Source organism: Myripristis murdjan, chromosome 8 (assembly GCF_902150065.1).
Source record: "Myripristis murdjan chromosome 8, fMyrMur1.1, whole genome shotgun sequence".
Lineage (NCBI taxonomy): Eukaryota > Metazoa > Chordata > Actinopteri > Holocentriformes > Holocentridae > Myripristis > Myripristis murdjan.
In genome coordinates this window covers 5,516,219-5,537,392 of record NC_043987.1, presented here as the reverse complement: position 1 = coordinate 5,537,392, position 21,174 = coordinate 5,516,219, and the positions used below count along the sequence as shown (strand labels likewise).

The 21,174-nt window shown below is 39.4% G+C and overlaps 2 protein-coding genes across 2 annotated transcripts in view; both read right to left on the bottom strand.

Moving 5' to 3' along the window:
* Positions 1-550: 550 nt before the first annotated feature.
* On the bottom strand, positions 551-5,452 carry LOC115363065 (interferon-induced very large GTPase 1-like). The gene is made up of 2 exons (XM_030057138.1): positions 2,107-5,452; positions 551-2,058 (listed from the first exon to the last, which is right to left on the bottom strand). The coding sequence occupies exons 1-2, from the start codon at positions 5,450-5,452 to the stop codon at positions 665-667; spliced, it is 4,740 nt and encodes a 1,579-aa protein (XP_029912998.1). The 3' UTR covers positions 551-664.
* A 290-nt stretch (positions 5,453-5,742) lies between these two features.
* LOC115363064 (uncharacterized) overlaps positions 5,743-21,174 on the bottom strand; it is a 164,162-nt gene continuing 148,730 nt past the window's right edge. Inside the window, exons 2-6 of the mRNA XM_030057137.1 lie at positions 8,960-9,059; positions 8,005-8,184; positions 6,864-7,514; positions 6,168-6,214; positions 5,743-5,916 (exon numbers count right to left, since the gene is read on the bottom strand). Of these exons, the coding sequence (XP_029912997.1) occupies positions 5,743-5,916; positions 6,168-6,214; positions 6,864-7,514; positions 8,005-8,167 (1,035 nt within the window). The 5' untranslated portion in view covers positions 8,168-8,184; positions 8,960-9,059. The remainder of the gene's footprint in view (positions 5,917-6,167; positions 6,215-6,863; positions 7,515-8,004; positions 8,185-8,959; positions 9,060-21,174) is intronic.

The window sequence follows — 21,174 nt, the reverse complement described above, 5'->3', positions numbered from 1 at the left end:
ACAATACTTGTGTTACATGTCAGAAACACTATCAGATGCAATTTGTAGATAATAGTGAAAAAGCTAAAGAAAAAAATAAATCCTTTTTTCAGCTGAAGGTCTGTCAATAAACTCTGACAGTGTATGCAGTTATGTTTCCTGGCAACATAATTGTACACATCTTGTTTAAACAAACAAATTCCACATCTTAATCAAATAATAATAATAACAATGATAATAATAATAATAATAAAAACATGTCATGATTCCTTTTAATGTGTGTAGTACATTTAGTCTTCCTCCTTTCTTGGCTAACAAACAGCATAACTTAGAACTATATCATATTTTTTATTCTCCTTTGCTGCCATTTCCCTACTTCTTAATGTAATGTACTTAAGGAATAAGTGACTGATGAATTCATAAATATCTGACTGATTGATTTAGCATTTCAGCAGCCCTGCCCAGTGCTGCTGTTCTCTTCCCTCCCTTCACTGGATTTGCCCTTTTCAATTCAGAACTCAGATTTCTGCCCAACAGTGGAGGTGCACGTGTGATATTTTGCTGTCTTTTCCCATTTGTCCTTCACAGACACGGTAATCTCTCAGAGGTGAGGGCAAAATGAGGCTTTGTGAATCTCTTGCTTCTGGAAAACCCTCGAGTTTCAGTTAAAGAGGGAGGACAGACTTCACATGTTCTCCAAACTTTTGATAGCTTCTTCTTTGGTGTGAGACTTCCACTCGCTGGGGATTTTTCCTAAGCCCTGGAATTTCAATCCATAGTATCCCTCCAGTTCCTTCTGAAATCGACATACAAACCACTTCCAATATATCAGCTTGGACTCATCAGGTGTAATACTCCAGTTAGCATATTCAGGTCCTGCAGTTCGGTACAGTTTAAAAGGAATGCTCTGTTCTGAATCTTGATCAGGGTAAAAACGATCATCACTTGCAACTGATGTTGTGCAGAAACTGATGCCAAATTCCACTGTACCTCTATAGTGCATCCCACTGACTCCCTCAGGGCGATGAAAAGGGACACAGTGGTCATCAGGGCTGTGATCCTCCAGAGTGTTGGTGCAAATGGCCTTACAGAAAGGACACTGTGCCCAGCAGGAACTGCACAGTTGGTCAATGAGAATTTCATCAGGCCTCACACTGAATCCCTCCATGCGGCTCACGGAGAGGCTTCCCATCTTCTCACTAACGGCTTCAAGGCCTTTGTCTAGCTCCTCCTTGAGAAAGTCAAACTTGTCTATATCACTAAAATTCTGCAAAGACTTAGTATTAAACTTGAGCTGATCTTTTAACAATCTGGAAAACTCCCCCAGCCACATGTCAGTGTTTCCTCCTTGGCTTCTAACTTTCTCTGTTGCACTGTGCACTGCTTGACTCAAAAGCTGCATTGTGCTGGTCACATTTTTCTTGAGTATACTATCTACTTTGCCCTGTTGGGTGAAGATGTATTTCTTTACAGCCTTTTTTATGAAACTCTCTACTAGTTTCCTTGGGCACTGAATGTACTTCACGTATTTGTCAAAGTCCTCTTCTTCTGCTAGTGATTGTAAAATGTGTTTCTCTAAGTTCACCTTGTTTCCACTGAAAGGTGGGAAACTAGACTTCATCTCTCCAGCCAGGTCAATGGCAGTCTTGTTGCACACAGCCTGAACGATGGAAGCCTCCAGTAGGCCACCGATCAACTCAGCAAGCACAGCAGCAGAGGAGTTATTTTTACAATAGCTCACAAATATGCTATAATATTGTTTTTTCTTGCTTTTCAAATACATGAGTGCATCATTGTTATTCCTGAAATTGGAGTGAGACTTTAAAAGCTGTTTCCCTGCAATGTCACAAACATACAGTAAGAGATCCACTTTAAACTCATTCTTAAAGGCAAAAGGCTTCTTCCTTGATTCAGAGTCTTTCAGTTTTTCTTTCACTGTTTTGACTACTTCATGCAAGTAAGTCCTGTTGTAGCCTCTTGTAGCCACAGATTTGCTTTTAATTATGCCCATGGTCACATTTTCAACATCCCTGATGAGATCTTGGATCGCTCGTTGTTCTTCATAAGGCAAAGCACTGCCTGAGTGTTGTTGTGTTTTTGGTCCATATCCAAAGGATTTTTTGATACCTGCCAAAAATTGGGGTAAATTATGTTGTTGCTTGGTAAGGGTCACGTAATCAATATAATTCCCAATTCTTGATATCTTTTTGTATTTACCAGAGTCTTTGCGTGCCTGCATTTGAGACAATTCAATACCAAGCTCTGTAAAAACACAATACTCTTCCTCTTCTATGTCAATATCCTTTATCTGTTCGGTACCTTCAGTTAATTCATTGACCCATACATCCCAGACACTGTTGAACTGATTTTCTACATCGGGTTCAAGTTCAAGTCCCTCATTGTTGGCCTTGTCTCTCAACTCACGAGCCAACTCTTTGCTCTTTTGGAGCAGTTTGTTCTCAAACCCTGTCTTCTCATCATCTAGCTTTTTGCGAGCTTTCTTCTGCTGGATAACCTCCTCCAGTTTTCTTTTAACTCCCTTCATTTGTTCATCATAAAACTCCTGTATTTTGCTTTCAAATCGGCCTTGCCATTGAGCCAACATTTCTTTGTCTTCATTTTCATCAAAGTATGTCTTCATAGCTGTTTTGACTTCTTCATGAGAGGTGGTCATCTCCTTTATGAGATAACTGTGATCAACCTTGTCAAGTTTTTCATTTTCAATTCTGTTAAGAAGTTGGTTTTCGATGTTCAACAGGGCGCTCCTCAACATCCAAGTCCAGTTCCCATACTGAACCTCAAGTTTTCTGTACACTGCAATTTCAAGTGTGTTTTTGAAACTGAAAACAAAGTGCTCATTCTGTAAGGCATTCCAGAGGTCCAGAATGCGATTTTTGAATTGTAAAAGAGTCATCCCATTAGACTTTGATGCTTTTGAGAGAATGATGTTCTTCAGCTCTTGGATGCTCTCGCTGTAATCTGGGTTTGGAGGGGCCATAGGTGGACTTCCCTCCCACAGCTGGGCGAAGTATTTAACATCTTTTTGTACATCAAATGCAATGACATCACTGAAGCACTCAGCGTCACAATCCTCCTCTTTGGCAGCTAGTTGGGCCATCTTATCCAGTTTTTCTTGTAAGCGCCTCCTTCCTTCCATGTTTCTCTCTCCAGCTCCAATATCAGTAACATTCTGGTGTACAAACACACAGCTTGGTGACAGCTTGACTTTCTTCATCCTCATGAATGCCTGTACAACAATCTGAAGGATATCTTGCATCTCAGCTGCATTTTCTCCAAAAATGTTGACCAAAGTCAAATTTCCAAGACCAATGACAAATGTTGCAAGTTCATTGTCATGGTGAAGATTGGTGTTCCCTTCCAACTCCAGAGCACGCAGTCCTTCAGTGTCCACAACTAGAACATAGTCAAACTTAAAGTCTTTCTGAATCTCTGCTGAAACTTTCACAAGCTGCATGAAGGCACCCCTTGTGCACCTGCCAGCACTTACAGCAAACTGCAACCCAAACATGGCATTCAGCATTGTTGATTTTCCACTGCTTTGGAGGCCTAGAACTGACAAAACAAAAACTCGCTTGTCTCCCAGTTTCTTGATGACCATATCAAAAACACTGCTGATCCAAGTTAATGGCACGTGACCAGCATCACCATCCAGCAGCTCCACTGGGTGTCCTGATATCATCAGCTCTGCAGCCAGTTCAGGGTAGATGGACCAATTAGTCTGTCCTCTCTTTGTTTCATTCGCCAGAGATGCAGCAGCTTCATAGAGCTGTCCCATTTCCCTAAAGATGTGCTCTAATCCAAATGTTGCTGACTGGAGTTTTGTTGATATTTCTTCAAGCTCAATTTGCAGATTTTTTAACTGATCTGATTTCTCATGTTTCTTCTTCAAAGCCAAGACCTCACACCACTTGTTATCATATTGTTGGAGAATCGCAGAGAGGTCGTCTGTGGATAGGTCATCCAGTAAGATTCCAGTCCACTTCAGGAAATACATTTTTTCATTTGATGACAGCTTCTGGAGATTTTCAGTAAATAACTTCATGAGGCGACTGGAAGGAATCTGATACTGTTTTTGTCGTATTTGCTTCAGTTCTTGCTCTTTCTGACATTTTTGTTCCTCAATTTGTCCTCTGAGGTGATAAAGTTCTTTGTTTTTGTTACACCAGTCATGCCACAATTGGCCTTGACATTGGAGAAATGTCTCTTTGATCTTTGAAACATCCATCTTGTGAAGCAATTTGAGTATCTGTAAAGAAGCAGATTTCCCTCGTGAGCACACCCCATCATTTTCATCCACTCTGATCCCAGGGACATCAGCCATAGTTTCAAGCTTGAAGGACACATCTTGCGCAGACAACATTTTTCTGAGGATTTTTTTGAGTTCTTCAGGTACATCTGACTGACTTTTGTCTTTCAGACCCATCATGTATTTTCCAGGTTTCTTCTGAATTGCAGCACTGTCATTATCAGCAATGAGACAGATGAGAGGCTTTGGAGACTTGAGAAGAGCTGAAATAATTGTCGAACTTTTGCCACCTTTTTCCACAGTTGGTAGTAGAACAACATTGACTGAAGCTTTTTCAATCAGTATGTCACGCTGTTTTTCATGTGTTAGAGCATCACCATGAAGATTGCAGAAGGCAATACAGTCATTAAAAGCATCATTAGGTTTTCCAGCAGGGCAGTACCAGGCAATCTCTGCCACACCATCCATCAAGTAGCGAGACTTGCTGTTGCCTGGGCAGTTCCTATGAAAGAATGTGTTGTGACGGTTATTGATTAAGGCGTTCATCAGCTGAGATTTAGATGATGAGTTAGAACCAAGACGGAAAAATGACACCATGGGTGTCTCAGCTTTATAGATAGGAATATTGCTCATTGTGACAATGTTTGACTTGTTGTTTGAGTTATCTGTTCTCTTCCAGCTTTTTCTTATTTGTCTCAGTGTCCACAGAGGACACTCAATATCCATTTTGCATGGATCAGGCACAAGCAGAGGTAAGGCGTACTGACACTGTGATAACTTGGTAACCATGTTCTGCCTGAGAAAATTATCTGAGCTGTGAAATACTGCCATCTGAACATCCATTGGATGAATGTCATGTATTTGTTTGCTTTGATCAGTGTTTGGAACAGTGAAAAAATCATCAAAATCATTTTCATCTGCATCTGCAGTTTGCACTTTGTCTGGAGGACTCTCCTCAGCACTGTTCTGTTCTACAAGGATGTATCTGGCTCTGTGGTCTAGCATCATCAACCTCTGAAGGAAGGTTTGAGCTAAGTCCTGCTCAGATGTCTCGTGGTGCTGTTTTACAGGTGGGCCTAGACTAAGAAAATGTTCTAGTGTCAACTTCTGTTGATTTTTGTAAGTGTCAAGGCGAAGTCTGCTAAGCAATGCCTCAATGTCTCTTTGACTTTGCTCCGCTGAGGTGATCTCTTCTGAATTCTTCATATAGTTTTGTGTCTCTCCATCCTGTAAACAAAATAATTAAATATGTAAAAAAAAAAAAAAAAAAAAACCTCACATGTGGAGTAATTGTTCCTACATGTCTATTGAATTTCAGTTCTACTTTCTTACCTGATCTTTGTCTTCATCTGTATGTTCATTTATGCAACCTATTGAAATAAATCATTAGAGGGATGCAAGAAAGTGCTTGTAGATATGACAAATTGATTTTCTCTGTTTTTCTTTTAGTTGTTTAGTGAGTTATTAATTCAGTATGGCATAATTTGTAGACATTTTTAAATTACATTGAAGAGCATCCAAGTGATCACGCAATCAATACCTTTCTCATTTGCAGCAGATGTGTCGACAGACTTGATTTCAGAATCTCTTATTATTGTCTTGTTATGTTGTTCAGCGGTTTCATTCGTCTCTGAGCTTATGACACCATCAGGTTCACTCACTGGTTCACACTAAGAAAACAGATGATTACATTTAATTTTTATTGAGCAAGTATTGATCAAGAAAGCAGCACTAAGATAAATATGCAAGCTGAGGACCAATAACAGACAACGACCTTCAGCGTCTTCAAAAAGAAAGAGCAAAGTGAAACAAAGGGCCCTATCTTACACCCGATGCAAAGCAGTACCAAGCACAAAGCTACAAAACCATAGAAAAACTCTTGTATGTTAGTAACTACTGAATATCGATTACACAGTCTTACCTTATTCTTGGTTTCTGCTTCATCCTCCAATTCATCCTTCTCTTCATCTATGGCAGAGTTTTGGAAGAAACACAGATTGTACCACGTCAAAGAGAAAGTAATCATATTTGTTCATGTAATCTTCTTTTATTTAACAATGCATTATGCAATATTCCTGCAGATAAAGCAAAGTGGGGACTATAGAGAATAAACTAAAAATAAAATAGATTCAATCATTGTTTATTCCATTTGGTTCTCGTCTAATGGTATGAAAATATACCTGTTAAATAGAGCAAACTGAAGCATGTTTTCTGAGTTAGAAACCAAACAATATTTTTAAAAACTAAATGTTAGACAAGACAAGAATCATGTGCTTCAAAATTAATTGCTACAATTGGTAAAATGGCTATGGTAACTGATGTGGTACCTCAGAAGACATATGTAAGTGCACATTTATGGTTTATATCAAGTAATACTACATAATACTAGTCATGTGTTTATGAAAACATAAAAGCATTCTGCAGGTCCACAAAGCAGGTCTCCGACTCCAATTTAGATCAAAAGAATTACAGCACCAACAGGAAGCACAATACCTTTCTTTAAAAACTTTGTAGATAATGAAAAACTGAATTATTAGTAAAATGTGATGTTGTCCACAAATCTCTCTGAAGGTTTTATCTCTGTGTACCCACCAGAACCCCAACATTAAAATCTCACCACTTTCAGCAGTTTGCTGAACCACAGAGTCGCTGGTCCTCTCTTCTTCACTGGTTTTTTGGTCCATTATCGGCTGCTGCTCTTTGTTTTTAGTGCACACTGCTCCTCTGTAGTGGTTTGGCTCATTGTCAGAGACCATGACATCTATTTTTTCTATTAAAGCTATTATCTCTGTTTCATCACTCATATGTTTTGAACATGTGTGGTACCTTTTTTCATCAAATTCACTATTGGCTTTCAGGTCTGTCAGCGCACTGTCACATTTTTCATCTGAGTCATGAGTCACAACAGTAATGGCAAAAGCAAGTGATCCTTTCCCAAATATTTGTTCTAACCGCTGCACTCCTGAAGTGTAGTGGCTGACATGCTGACCATTTGGTATCAGCAAGAGAAAGGCATGAATTCCCTGCTCATGTACAATCTGATCAATGCGACTCAGCAGTGACCCCTGTTCCAGCTGCTCAGCATTTTGAAGGCCAAGTAAGTTAATCACAGATATGTGCCGACCACACAAGTCATACAATTTGGATGAAAAGTGTATGCAATCATCTACTGCAGCTGCTTGGTCATCAGGAGCGAGTAAGAGGTTTCTTGATCCCGGCTGCACAGAATTTGTGTCACCAATCACCACAACCGTAAGCTCAGGCACCACTGGAACACAATGACAGGAGGAGCAGCAATTTAAGTATGTAAAACATGTCACATATACTGGTGTAATCATAGTAACTGATTCTCAAAAGTTATATAATTCATGTCGCAATTAGGGATGCATGATATTGGACTTTTGGCCCATACCCAATATTTAACAACTCTTTTCCAGCCGATATATGGACATATTATTTTCTGCAGAAAACATCAAGTCTCACCTTGTGGTGGAATTAACATTTTATTATGTCTAATCTTATTGTGATGTCCCACTGGCAGATACAGACATAAAACACAATGTGTTTCAAAATGTACACATTCACTGGAGCATCGAGCATTTACTTAAGTGTCATCTTATCAGCCTGTCATATTGGCAAAATTTTTCATTCTGTGCTGATGTTGATATTTCACCGCATCCCTTGTAGAAATGTAATAACTGAATCACAATGGCAATTTTAGTTGGTTATTAAGATAGTAGGCTGTAAAATTCCCTCACATTTTTCTCCAGTTGATGAAGCACTCTCAGATGCTGGATTTATATCCATCGGCGTATCAGCCTCGTCTGTAAAACGATCAATAATGTTCTCATCCTGATCCTGATGCTCATCGGAGTCTCCTATCAGAAGACTGAAGGATTCTGTTTCCATGTCCTCCTCCATCCCATCTGCTTGTCATGCTGACAAAGACAGAGAACAAAGCTTATCAGTTAAATTCAATAATAAACTAAGACTAATATTGTTAAAAAAAAAAGGTTATTTACACAGCAAGAAAACTCAAACTAAGACTAATATTGTTAAAAAAAAAAAAAAAAAAAAAGGTTATTTACACAGCAAGAAAACTCATTTCATTTTCTAGGTGCATTGCACTCTATAATTCTTTTTTCAAACCTCTACAAAGTGAGCAGGTGTTACTGTTCTTTTTACAAACCAATACAATACAAAGTGACAAAGTCATGCATGCAAGGCTTTTGCTGAAATGGGTCAGACATTTAAACATTGGAAAGTGCAGGGACACCCTTTTTAAATTTCCATAGTTTGCAGTAGTTTGCACTGATCTTTGGTTTATTGCATTTAGTTTACTTGACACAGAGCTGGTTTATTGCACTTTTTACACAACAGCAGTGTTTCCAAAAGATGCCTCACTTTGCCTGTGTTACCACTGAAAGCCTGCCTCTGTATCATCACTGTAGTGCAGATTTACAGTAAATGCTGAGTTGCTCAGTCAAATACTGAGTTAACGATTCATTAGTTTATTTATGAGTTCATTATTCATATAACAAATATTTTTCATTAACAGGCAACAAGTAATTGCTATTGTGGAATGTGGGGTGTGTGTGTGTGTGTGTGTGTGTGTGTGTGTGTGTGTGTGTGTGTTTCTTGCTTTTGGGTTGGATGGCCCCAAATTCATTTTCTGCCCTGCCCCAACATTAAAGCGATAGTTTGAACTCTTACCCATACAGTGGAATTTGCTGGTGTATGGGAGTGTAATCCACCAAGTTTGGTCTATTACATCCTTCCCTGTTGTCAGAACGAGAGCTTCACCAGGACCACGCTGCAAAAAACATGATTTTGAGAGATGACACAAAGCTCAAAATTTGTTTTAAAGGATGCACAACACCCGTTTGTTTAAGTTTTATTTTCATCTCTCTCTTCAGCCAGCTTGTTTCCAAAATGGCAGATCTCTTCATAGCACTACCACTAGAACACCACACAGTGGCGCTCCAATCCTAAATTCAGTCGGTGGCAGTGAGGCAGAATATAGATCAGGCCTTTTCGAGACAAGCTGGCTGTGGAGGGGGCTCCCTAAAAACTTGTTTTCACCTGGATGGGCGAGGTTTTGCAGGAGGCTGCAGTGCACGGTTCAGCAAACTCCTGCAGCAGATTTAGCAACTTTTCAGACCCCCTTAAGGTGACCACATACATGTGCGCGGGAACTACTTTTTGCCAGGGGGTGCGGCGTATGGGTGGGGGCCGGGGCGGGGGGGGGAGTATAAGAATGTCTTGCGGACCGGTACTGGGCCGCGCTTCCAGAGCTCGGCCGTCATGGCTCTGCAGGAGGCCTGCGAGGCTTACCTGGTCGGCCTCTTCGAGGACACCAACCTGTGCTGACTGGGGGTTGGGGACCGCTGAATTAAGGTGTCAGACATCATTGGAGGGGGGACTGTTTTTGCAGTTGCACTCACTAAGCAGTGGGGACTCAGAAAATGAAGCTGAAGAACTTTTACCAAAAAGAGGAGCTGTGTCGGCTGTTTGGAAGTTCTTCGGCTTCAAAAAATGCATTCTGATTCCTTCACTTCATTAGAATCATGAGTGCCACCTCTTTGCATCATTTTGTGTTGCCATGTAAACCTGTATTAATACTAGGAGGGACAACTTGGACATTAATGTCCAGTATTCATTGCTCATGACAGTAAAATAGGTCATTCTAAGTTAATTTACTGCAGTAATTCTTCTCTAAATCATTAGAAAATGTGGTTAACACCCAGTCGTGCATGAAAAAAGAAAATACCGTCATATACCGTGAAACCGATATAATTTTGAAAAATACCATGATATACATTTTTGGTCATACCGCCAAGCACTACACTGAAGTGTGTTTTATTTTCTGGAGGCATTTATTCATCCGGTGTCAAATGACTGAGATGTATTGAATTGTAATGAGTTTCTTCATACGCCCTCCATTGACTCCAATACAACTGGCTCCAAAGTGAGATTCAGTGATTCAATGACCTCTCCATTGTTTTCCTCTCCTTGGGTCCTGCAAGGGAATGTGCGCACATGAAGATGATGAGGCGACCACACAGGGACGCATTGCCACAGGGGTGCCGTGGTTTTGTTGGCGTGGCATGTGTCCGGTGATGTGTCTCGGCGTGATTGCCCCTCTACACGCATTTTACATGTTTTTCGTTTTCCTTGCATTAGGTGCAGTAGATTAATACACGTTTTACTTTCTCCCCCTGTCCATACCCTCAGTGACAGCCACAATCAAGTCATTTTCAAAAGAAAATGACTTTGAAATGTGCAGGGGGTGCTGCAGCACCCTCAGCACCACCCTTCCCGCGCCCTTGACCACATATACCAGTTTCAAGCTGGATGTCCCGAGTAATACTATATATAAAAATATTAAAGGCCCCATGCTGTACACTTTTCCAGGGTTTTATTTTAACTGTTGATATGCCTAGTATGATGTATTTGTGGCTTTGAGTACCTGTGGTCTGCTAAATATAGTTTCACAGCTCCTCTCTCTTGCCTTTATCCGGAGCTCTGGCAGCACGGTTCGTTTAGCCAATCGGAAGAGAGAATCAGTCCCTCTCCACTGATGGCTGACTGTTTGATGAGCCTATTGGCTTCATCACAAAGATTAATATGAAAATACAGGAAAATCTGTACAAGCTGTTGGGCTACTGCATTGTGAGAGGACTTATGTGCTATTTTTAGTGGCACAAATGTGATAACAGATTAAAATGGTCTTAATTGTTTATAAACACACCAAAGTACAGATTTGTGAATCATTTCTTTGAGCACAGATACCAGCTTCAAAGCAATTCACTGCATGGTAGCACTAAGGCAGTGATCACACTGCACTTAGTAAAGTGTAAGTGGATATGCTGGAAAAGTTTCAAAGTGTGCAGCATGTTGCTCCATCTATTTTTAAGTGATTAAACTACTTAACGTAACGCCTGCTGGGTGCATAGTCTCAAACTCAGGCTACAGGATATGTGATATCATCTTCAGAGTTTGTTTGACAAGATTCAACTCCAAGAAGATCCATGATGCACTTACATATCAGACAATGGAACATTAATTGTCCTGTTTTTCATCTGCTGCTGGTTTTGATTGCTATGTTGTGAACTGACACGTTGCAACATGAAGATTTCTGCAGTTCAGGCTACTTGCAACAGGACAATCATTCAGACTTTATTATTTCTTTATTATTTCTAGCACTTTTTTTGTGCTAGTGCTTCATACAATAAAACAATACCCCTGCCAAAACAAACATCCAAACCAACAAAAAAGACCAATAAGAAATAGATAAAAATAAAAATAGTGAAATAAAAGTAGTAATAAAATGAGGAAATAAATAAAAACAAGATATAATAATAAAATACTTAATAATAAAATACTAAAGAGAGGACATGTATAGAAGTGAGTAAAACCAGAAAATAAAAAGTAGGGTATGTGAGAGAAAAAAAAAAAAGTTATAGGATATAAAAGATGGGAAGGATATAAAAGATGGGAAACAGGCTAAAATACATAAATAATTGTATATATAAATAATTAAAATGCAATTAAAAGCCAAGCAAAAAGGTAGGTCTTGACTTTGCTACCTCTTGAAGCTCACGGAGAGAATGCCAAGAGTGTGCAAAGCAGTAATCAGAGCAAAGGGTGGCTATTTTGAAGAAACTAGAATATAAAACATGTTTTCAGTTATTTCACCTTTTTTTTGTTAAGTACATAACTCCACATGTGTTCATTCATAGTTTTGATTCCTTCAGTGAGAATCTACAATGTAAATAGTCATGAAAATAAAGAAAACGCATTGAATGAGAAGGTGTGTCCAAACTTTTGGCCTGTACTGTATGTGTATCAGTACTACAGGAGTGTCATATTTCATTCCCTTTGAAATCCTTGTTACAGTGCAAAGATAAGATATGCCTTTATTTATCCCACAATGGGGAAATTCAGTGTTGACAGCAGCAGTACACGTATACACATACACACAGACATACAGTGCACATAAGTGGACTGTATAAAAATAAAGAAAAAAAATATAAAAGGATATATAAGTATACATATATACAATACACAAAGTATACATACACTCCTGATCAAAATTTTAAGACCAGCTGAGAAATTGCAAGAATTTACATTTTGCACTGTTGGATCTTAAGAAGGTTCTAAGTAGAGCTTCAAAATGCAAAAAGAAGAAATGGGAGTGAGACAAAAGCAATTTATTAATTTATTAAGTAAGCAATTTATTGCAAACAACCATTAAACTGAAATATGAATGCGGTCGGATTGTTGAGCTGTATAAGCAAGGCTTCTCGCAGCATGCCATTGCTGCTGAGGTTGGATCTAAATCCAATTGAGAACATTTGGGATTGGATGGCAAGGGAAGTTTACAGAAATGGACACCAGTTCCAGACAGTGGATGCCCTCCGTGAAGCCATCTTCACCACTTGGAGCAACATTCCCACTAGCCTCCTGGAAACACTAGCATCAAGCATGCCGAAACGAATTTTTGAGGTGATTACCAAGAATGGCGCAGCTACTCATTACTGAGTCCTTTTTTGAAAATTTTATTTCTATTTTAGGGGGTTTTGTGGTTTTTTTGAGATATGGTCTTAAACTTTTGATCAGCTGATGAACAGCCTATTTCAGTTTAATGGTTTGCAATAAATTGCTTACTCAAATTCTTTTTTTTTTTTGTCTCACTACCATTTCTTCTTTTTGCATTTTGAAGCTCTACTTAGAACCTTCTTAAGATCCAACAGTGCAAAATGTAAATTCTTCCAATTTTTCAACTGGTCTTAAAATTTTGATCAGGAGTGTATATTAGGTAAAATGTACCTATACAAAAGGCAGTGTAAATAGGCAGTGCAAATACGGATTTGAGTACAGGTATAGATAACACTGATTCTTGGGAATTTGGATAAATCATATCCCACTAAGAAAAATGCCATTTCTGTTGGAAATTTACAACAATTTAATGAATAAAAAGAATCAAGGGCATAATCAGGGGGTCCTTTGCACATTTGTAAGGTTCTTTTATAGGTTTATTTTTAATTTTTATTAATTTAATGATTATATGTTGGCCCATGGCCTACAAAACCAGTTGTCCTCGGATAGGAGATAATCATTTCAACTTGATTAAAACAACAAAAAGTAATAATTTCATTGAATAATATCTTTACCACATGAAAGAGTACATCATAATATGTATTAAAAACTACAAACGATGGGTTTTGAACAATATTTACTATTATTTTGTGGTTGCTCAAAATGTGTCCCACATATTCATCACCACCGTTAGATATTTATTTAAAAAACAAAAACTCTACAAATACAAGGTCATTTACATTCCTGAGGACCCCTTTTCAAACCTTCAGCTCTACTGCATGCTTCAAGACCACTCAGGCTCCTGGAAGTTTGCTATTTTCTCTTAAATCTCTTCATATTTTTGGACACTGCTACTGTCACAACCATAACATGTCAACACCGTCACTTTTGTATAAAAAATATTCGATTAGATTATGGAATAAATGTATACTTTTTAAGAAGAGCTCTGATGCAGGTAGCAACAGGGCGAAAACAAGCTGGCTAATGTGAACAACTCATGCTTATCATGTAAAAGAGCAGGTTTTTGTCACCACCATCAGACGTCACCACCGTCAGGTTTTCTGTCTGACGGTGATGACTGAAGTCTGAAAAATGCTTATAACAGTGCTCAAGATTGTTATTTTTTGTACCAAATAGTCAAATAAAGTTGTTAAGCAAGAAGCCATTGACTTGAGTGGTATAAATTTTGGAAATGTATGTTGTAATGAGGCGACTGTCACCACCGTCAGATTAGTGTCACCACCGTCAGAGGCAGTTATATTGGTTTTAAATGAATATACGTACAATATGTTTCTTTGGTGCTGTTGAATTATTTAAGTATTACTCTCTTTTAATACAAAAATATGTTTTTCAAAAAAAAAAAAAAAAAAAAAAAAAAAAAAAAAAAACATTACGGTGACGGTGTTGACAAAAATAAAGTAGCCTAATAACGGTAAAAACGCCTATTTTATGAAAAAAATGCAAAATGAGGAGGTTGCACCGGTACATTGCTGAACAGCCAAGACCTTGGCCAATAATGATACACCTTCAGATTTTGTAATTTAACTCACTTATTTTTTTCAAAATTAAAACCTGTTTTATCCAAATTCCCAAGAATCGGTGATAAGTTAATATGGTGCATATGTGGTGCAGTTATGGTACATGTAGTAAAATATTGCATGTATGTTACTGGTCTACTGGGAGCAGATCTGGGGGCTGTACTACGAAGGAGGCTCAATATACCCAGGCTTTGTGTTCACTATCAGGCTCAACAAAACCTAAAGCTCCAGTCAAAGTTAAGTGGTATCACGACGGTGGTTATCATCAAGGTTTGTTAAGTCCGGCTGTCAGCTTTGTGCTCTGTGCGGGTTCACATAAAAGGGGGCGTTTTGGCCTCATATGATTCTACTTCCGCGAAAAATGGACCGTTCACGGGCTGCATATTTCACGCAAGAGGAGCAGCTTGTCCTCATGGAAAGCTATGAAAATTTCAAAAATAAAATTAACGCTAAGAGCAACACTGTGGCTGCAAATAAGGCGAGAGAGCAGTTCTGGCGATTAATTTCAAAGGAAGCACAAAGGTTGGGGATTCTGTCACTGTTATAGCCATTTTAAATAATGAATTTTAGTTTAGAAATAGGTAACTTCAGTAGCTTTACGGGAGTGTTGCCTAGGAATTGGAGGTAAAGCCTGAGGTTAAGTCAGGTGACTGAATGTGTATGGGTGAGTCTAGCAGTGTTGGACAGAGCAGGCGGTGGTTACCATGGTTACATGACAATTTTGACCACTATTTACGCTGCTTAGAGCTACTTCTCAGTAGTTTCAGATAATTGTTTGTTACATTTGAAATTTAACTAGAATTATGGAGCCATTTCTGTTGATGTTTGTTTGCTCCTTTTTTGTTAAATCTGTTTTTCTAAATCGGAATAAGTGGGGTTTGGAGTGCGTTTGAATCACCATGGGCTGCTGCCGTCCAATCATCCATCGTCCAATCCTTTAAAAAAGTAGGCTACTATAACAAAGTCTGTGATACAACGGAATATTTCTAACAAACGTGAAGTGCACCACTAATAGTATACCTGCATTGTGCATATGTGCCACCAATCACCGGACAAAAATTACTTTGTGATTTCACCTGGGTGAGATAGCGCCGCTTTCATAGCCGGGGTTAAACTCATAACCTGGTCCCGACCAGGTTATGAGTTAAGCATAAGTTACCATGGTGATCTAACCGGGTTAAAAGAGAGCCACCTTTGTGATACAGGAAAGCCCGGCTTTAGACTCAACATACCTCACTAACCCACTAAACCTGCTTCGTAGTACACCTCTCTGGGGGCTGTACCATAAAGCTGGATTAACATACCCGGGGTTTCTCTTAGTTATCTGGCTTCACTTAACCATTCATCCGCAATCCTTATTTTCGGTACCACGAAGCCGGTTATCACCTCACTAACTGAACCTAGGGTTTTCCAATCTACTTCTGTGCGCACTCACATAAAAAGGGCGGTGTTTGCTGCATATGACCAATCGCAGACATGGAATAATCTTAAATAAATACGAGGAATATAAATCCATCATCCAGGCAAAAAGCAACACAGTTGAAACCGCAAGGAATGCTGGCAAAAAATCGCCGACTGTGTCAAGGCATAAATTAGTGGGATTATAATATTACTTCCCCACTGTGATGGCACGAGTAGATCTGACTATAATAACATTTGTGTGTTCCATAAATTTATGTGTTTAGGAAATTTGCTGTTATGGCATGTGATTTTAGCCTTATTATTTCAGATGCAACCCCAGTGGAGCAAAAAGAACGTGGGAGCAAATAAAAGGAAGTAAAAAAACATACTTCAAAGTGGTCAGTACGCTTACTATATCTTATATATGTATATGTACATGTTGTAGGCTATATAGCCTACAAGGCTTTACTTCATACATTACACATTCATCAAATGGGCAGGCCATTTTCGAAGAGAATTGCAAAGCTCTCAAGTCTCATGCATTGGGGCGTGAGACACGCATTTCAACTTGTTCACACACCACACCTTGTATTTCTCATGCAGAGAAATTACCAGGATAGTGGCCACCAAGTTGCGCTGCTATTTTTTATAACAGTGGAACAGGTAGAGAAAAAAGTAGTTTCCAGTCAACAGGTTTAAACATTAAAGGAAGGTGAAACTGAAACAAACTAATACAATACAATATACCTAATCAATGTTAAGTCAAAAATACTCATCTGCAAACATACACAATAATGTTAGCAACTGTTACATACCCACGATGCTATCAAAGGTGTTTGATGTGAGTAGATGCGGCTGGATACACTCAGATACAATTAACAGCCTCCCTGGGTTCTCTAGATACAACCATGTGCTAAGCTTACTTTTATTTCCTGGTTATAGGTGATCACAGGATATACTACTGGTCACATGACTACTGATACACTCTATTTCTTAAAGTGGCCACAACCAAATTACAGAAAAAACAGAATTGTCTCAACATTAAACAAAATAAAAACAGCACTCATAAAATATTAACTTTCAACCAGTACGTGTATAGGCGTCTGGTCTGCTGGAAATACAGAAGTTTTCTTCTTCTTCTTCTGTCACTATTTCTGTGTTTTCTCCCACCCTATACTCCATGATATTTAAGTCTTTCATCAGCTGAAGGCAGACTGCAGTCTCCTGGCTCTTGCTGCTTTTCGCCATGTTGTTCTCCCTGCTTGCAGTAACTATAGCAACAAAGATGCCCCAGGATTCCTTGTGAATCGCACATGCGCAGATGTGACTGAATATTCCAGTACGGGGCATTTCTCAATTAAGGTGTTTACATGGGACAATATTCTGGTTAGAACAGGCATATGCCAGGGGTCTTATTCGGAATTCTCTCCAACCAGAATATGACCTTAATCGGGTTCCGTGCGTGTTTACATGACACATGCGCAACCGGAATATTGCGGATATTCCGAATAATACAGGAATATGTTGTGCATGTAAACGTGCTCATGGTCCATGACTGAAGACAGCTTCGCCGTCGCCCTCCTGTCCCCCACCACCTCCACTGGATCAAGGCTGCAGCCCAGAACAGAGCTGGCTTTCTTCACCAGTTTGTTGAGTCTCTTCCTTTCTGCTGCCGTGATGCTGCTGCTCCAGCAGACTACAGCATAAAAGATGGCCGCCGCAACCACAGAGTCATAAAAGGTCCTCAGGAGGAGAAGTGTCAAGATTTAGTGGCTCATCTTAGACATTTAGCTTTGTTTCACTTGTAGTTCTGGGTAAGATGCTTTATGTCATCTAAAATAAAATAAAATAACTTTTTTGGGCCAGCACCCCCCTGTACATCGTCCAGGGCCGTATTCAATGTAGACGTGCCGTTACATAATGTCAAGCTAACAGAAACGAAAAAAGCTCTCAACATCCTGTTGCATTATGCAAGCGTTGCAAGTATGGAAGCCGAGAGGGCAATTCTTCTGGTGATTGTAGCCGAGGAACTGAGCAGAACATTCCTTTCAATGGATCAGTAATAACAGGGGCACTGCAAAAGACCTTTGACATCACTGCCACTGCTTTGGCGATCAGACGCAGGAGGAGACCTCCAACCCGGATCAGTGGTTATGTGGAAACTGGAGTTCCTAACTACACTGACCCGACTTTTGTCGCTCATTTTAGGATGAGAGGAGAAACATTTCAGGTGACGGATCTGCTCTTCTCTACTGTGTTTATGCACCTCTTGTGAGCTGAGCTTGTGAGCTAACTATCATTTAGACGTAGACTTACCAACCACTGTTTATAAAATAAAGGTGTCAGTGGAATAAAAGTGTTTGTTTTTCTAACCACCGTCAGTAATAATCAGTAAATAAATATACAACTTTTCTGAGAACTGAACCCGGGCCGCCCGAGTGGTAATCGTTAATCATACCTCTACTCTGATCTACTGTAGATAGATAGATAGATAGATACTTTATTGTCATTGTCATTCCAACAACAAAACTGAAGTGCATCGTCTGTGTGTAAACAAAGAGCTATAAAAACAACAAAGAGCTATAAAAAAAAAAAAAAACAATAAATAGAGACTAAAAAGAGAAACACATACATACATGCTGGTCACACATAAACATACTGAGCACACACACCTACTGGACATTCAGTTATTGCACATCCTCATATTGCTCTGAACAGTCAACAGCCTTAGTACATTATTCAGCATTGAGTGTAACCAATGCTCTGGGATACAAACTGTTTTTTAAGCGGTTTGTTCTGGCCTTAATGGTCCTGTATCTCCTGAGGGCAGCAGGTGGCGTACCACACACACACACACACACACACACACACACACACACACACACACACAGTATGTTAGAACACTTTCAATGGAGCAGTGGTAGAAGGCCACAAGCAGCTTCTAGGAGAGGTGGTTCTTCCAGAGAAGTCTCAGGAAATAAAGTCTCTGCTGTGCCTTCTTTATCAGCTCTGTGGTGTTGGCATTCCAGGTCAGGTCCTCCGCAATCTGGACGCCCAGGAACCTGAATGTTGAAACCCGCTCCACACTGTCCCCGTTTATGTATAGTCGTTCAATGTCTGTTTTATTTCTCCCGAAGTCCACGATCAGCTCCTTAGTCTTGGTGGTGTTAAGGACCAGGTTGTTGTCCCTGCACCACCCAGACAGCTGCTCTACCTCGTCCCTGTAGGCCGACTCATCCCCCCCAGAGATGAGTCTGACCACCGTGGTGTCTTCAGTGAACTTAATTTGCCTTCAATTATCCAGGAAATGGCACTTTCTCCTGTCCAGCTGTTTGGTTTCTTTATACTAGGGTTTGTCAAAGGGGACGTTCAAAGAAGGTCGGGGGGCATTGGAAACAATTCTTTTGAGGGGGGGCGTTGGGGATCTTTGAAAAAAATATATTATAAAATATATGTGTAAATATTTAATATAAAAGCCTATATATGCCTGTATATATATACTGTATATACAGTTGAAACCAGAAGTTTACATACACTGCATAAAAAGACACATAACCTTTTTTTTCTCACTGTCTGACCTTAAATCAGACTAAACTTTTCCTGTTTTAGGTCAGTTAGGATTACCAAAATTATTTCTATTTGCTAAATGACAGAATAATGAGAGACAGAATTTTTTAGAGAATTTTTTATTACTTTCTTCAAAGTCACAAGTTTACATACACTTAGATTACTATGCCCTTAAACAATTTGGAAAAGCCCAGATGATGATGTCATGGTTTTGGAAGCTTTTGATAGGGTAATTGACAACATGTGAGTTAATTGGAGGCACATCTGTGGATGTATTTTAAGGCACACCTCAAACACACTGCTTCCTTGTATGCCATCATGGGAAAATCAAAAGAAATCAGCCAAGATATCAGGAAGAGAATTGTGGACCTCCACAAGTCTGGTTCATCCTTGGGTACAATTTCCAGATGCCTGAAGGTGCCACGTTCATCTGTTCAAACAATTATACGCAAGTATAAACAACATGGGAATGTCCAGCCATCATACCGCTCAGGAAGGAGACGGGTTCTGTGTCCCAGAGATGAAAGTGTTTTGGTGCGAAATGTGCGTATCAACCCCAGAACAAAAGCGAAAGACCTTGTGAAGATGCTGGCTGAAGCTGGTAAGAAAGTGTCATTATCCACAGTGAAACGAGTCCTGTACCGACATGGGCTGAAAGGCCACTCAGCGAGGAAAAAGCCATTACTCCAAAAGCAACATAAAAAAGCCAGATTACAGTTTGCACATGCACACAGGGACAAAGACCTTAATTTTTGGAGACATATCCTCTGGTCTGATGAAACTAAAATTGAACTGTTTGGCCATAATGACCATCGTTACATTTGGAGGAAAAAGGGGGAAGCTTGCAAGCCTGAGAACACCATCCCAACTGTGAAGTACGGGGGTGGCAGCATCATGTTGTGGGGGTGTTTTGCTGCAGGAGGGACTGGTGCACTTCACAAAATAGATGGCATCATGAGGAAAGAACATTATGTGGAAATATTGAAGCAACATCTCAAGACATCAGCCAGGAAGTTAAAGCTTGGGCACAAATGGGTCTTCCAAATGGACAATGACCCTAAGCATACTGCCAAATTGGTTACAAAGTGGCTTAAGGACAACAAAGTCAATGTTTTGGAGTGGCCATCACAAAGCCCTGATCTCAATCCCATAGAAAATTTGTGGGCAGAGCTGAAAAGGCGTGTGCGAGCAAGGCGGCCTACAAACCTAACTCAGTTACACCAGTTCTGTCAGGAGGAATGGGCCAAAATTCCAGCAAACTATTGTGAGAAGCTTGTGGAAGGATACCCAAGACGTTTGACCCAAGTCATACAGTTTAAAGGCAATGCTACCAAATACTAAGGAAATGTATGTAAACTTGTGACTTTGAAGAAAGTAATAAAAAAATCTCTAAAAAATTCTGTCTCTCATTATTCTGTCATTTAGCAAATAGAAATAATTTTGGTAATCCTAACTGACCTAAAACAGGAAAAGTTTAGTCTGATTTAAGGTCAGACAGTGAGAAAAAAAAGGTTATGTGTCTTTTTATGCAGTGTATGTAAACTTCTGGTTTCAACTGTATATATATATATATATATATATATATATATATACTGTATGTAATACATTGGATAATGCAAGAAACATTGAACTATATGGCCAATTGTAACAATAGTGCTGCACAATAAAAAGAATGAAGTTGATAATCAGGTATGTTTTTTATGCATTAAATCTCTGGTACACTTTGCTAAAACATGCTTTACATTCACATGCTACACATGTAAGCAATGTAATGCAGCAGGAGCAATAGTACTTTTCTGACTTTCTGACTCTGTGCTGTCA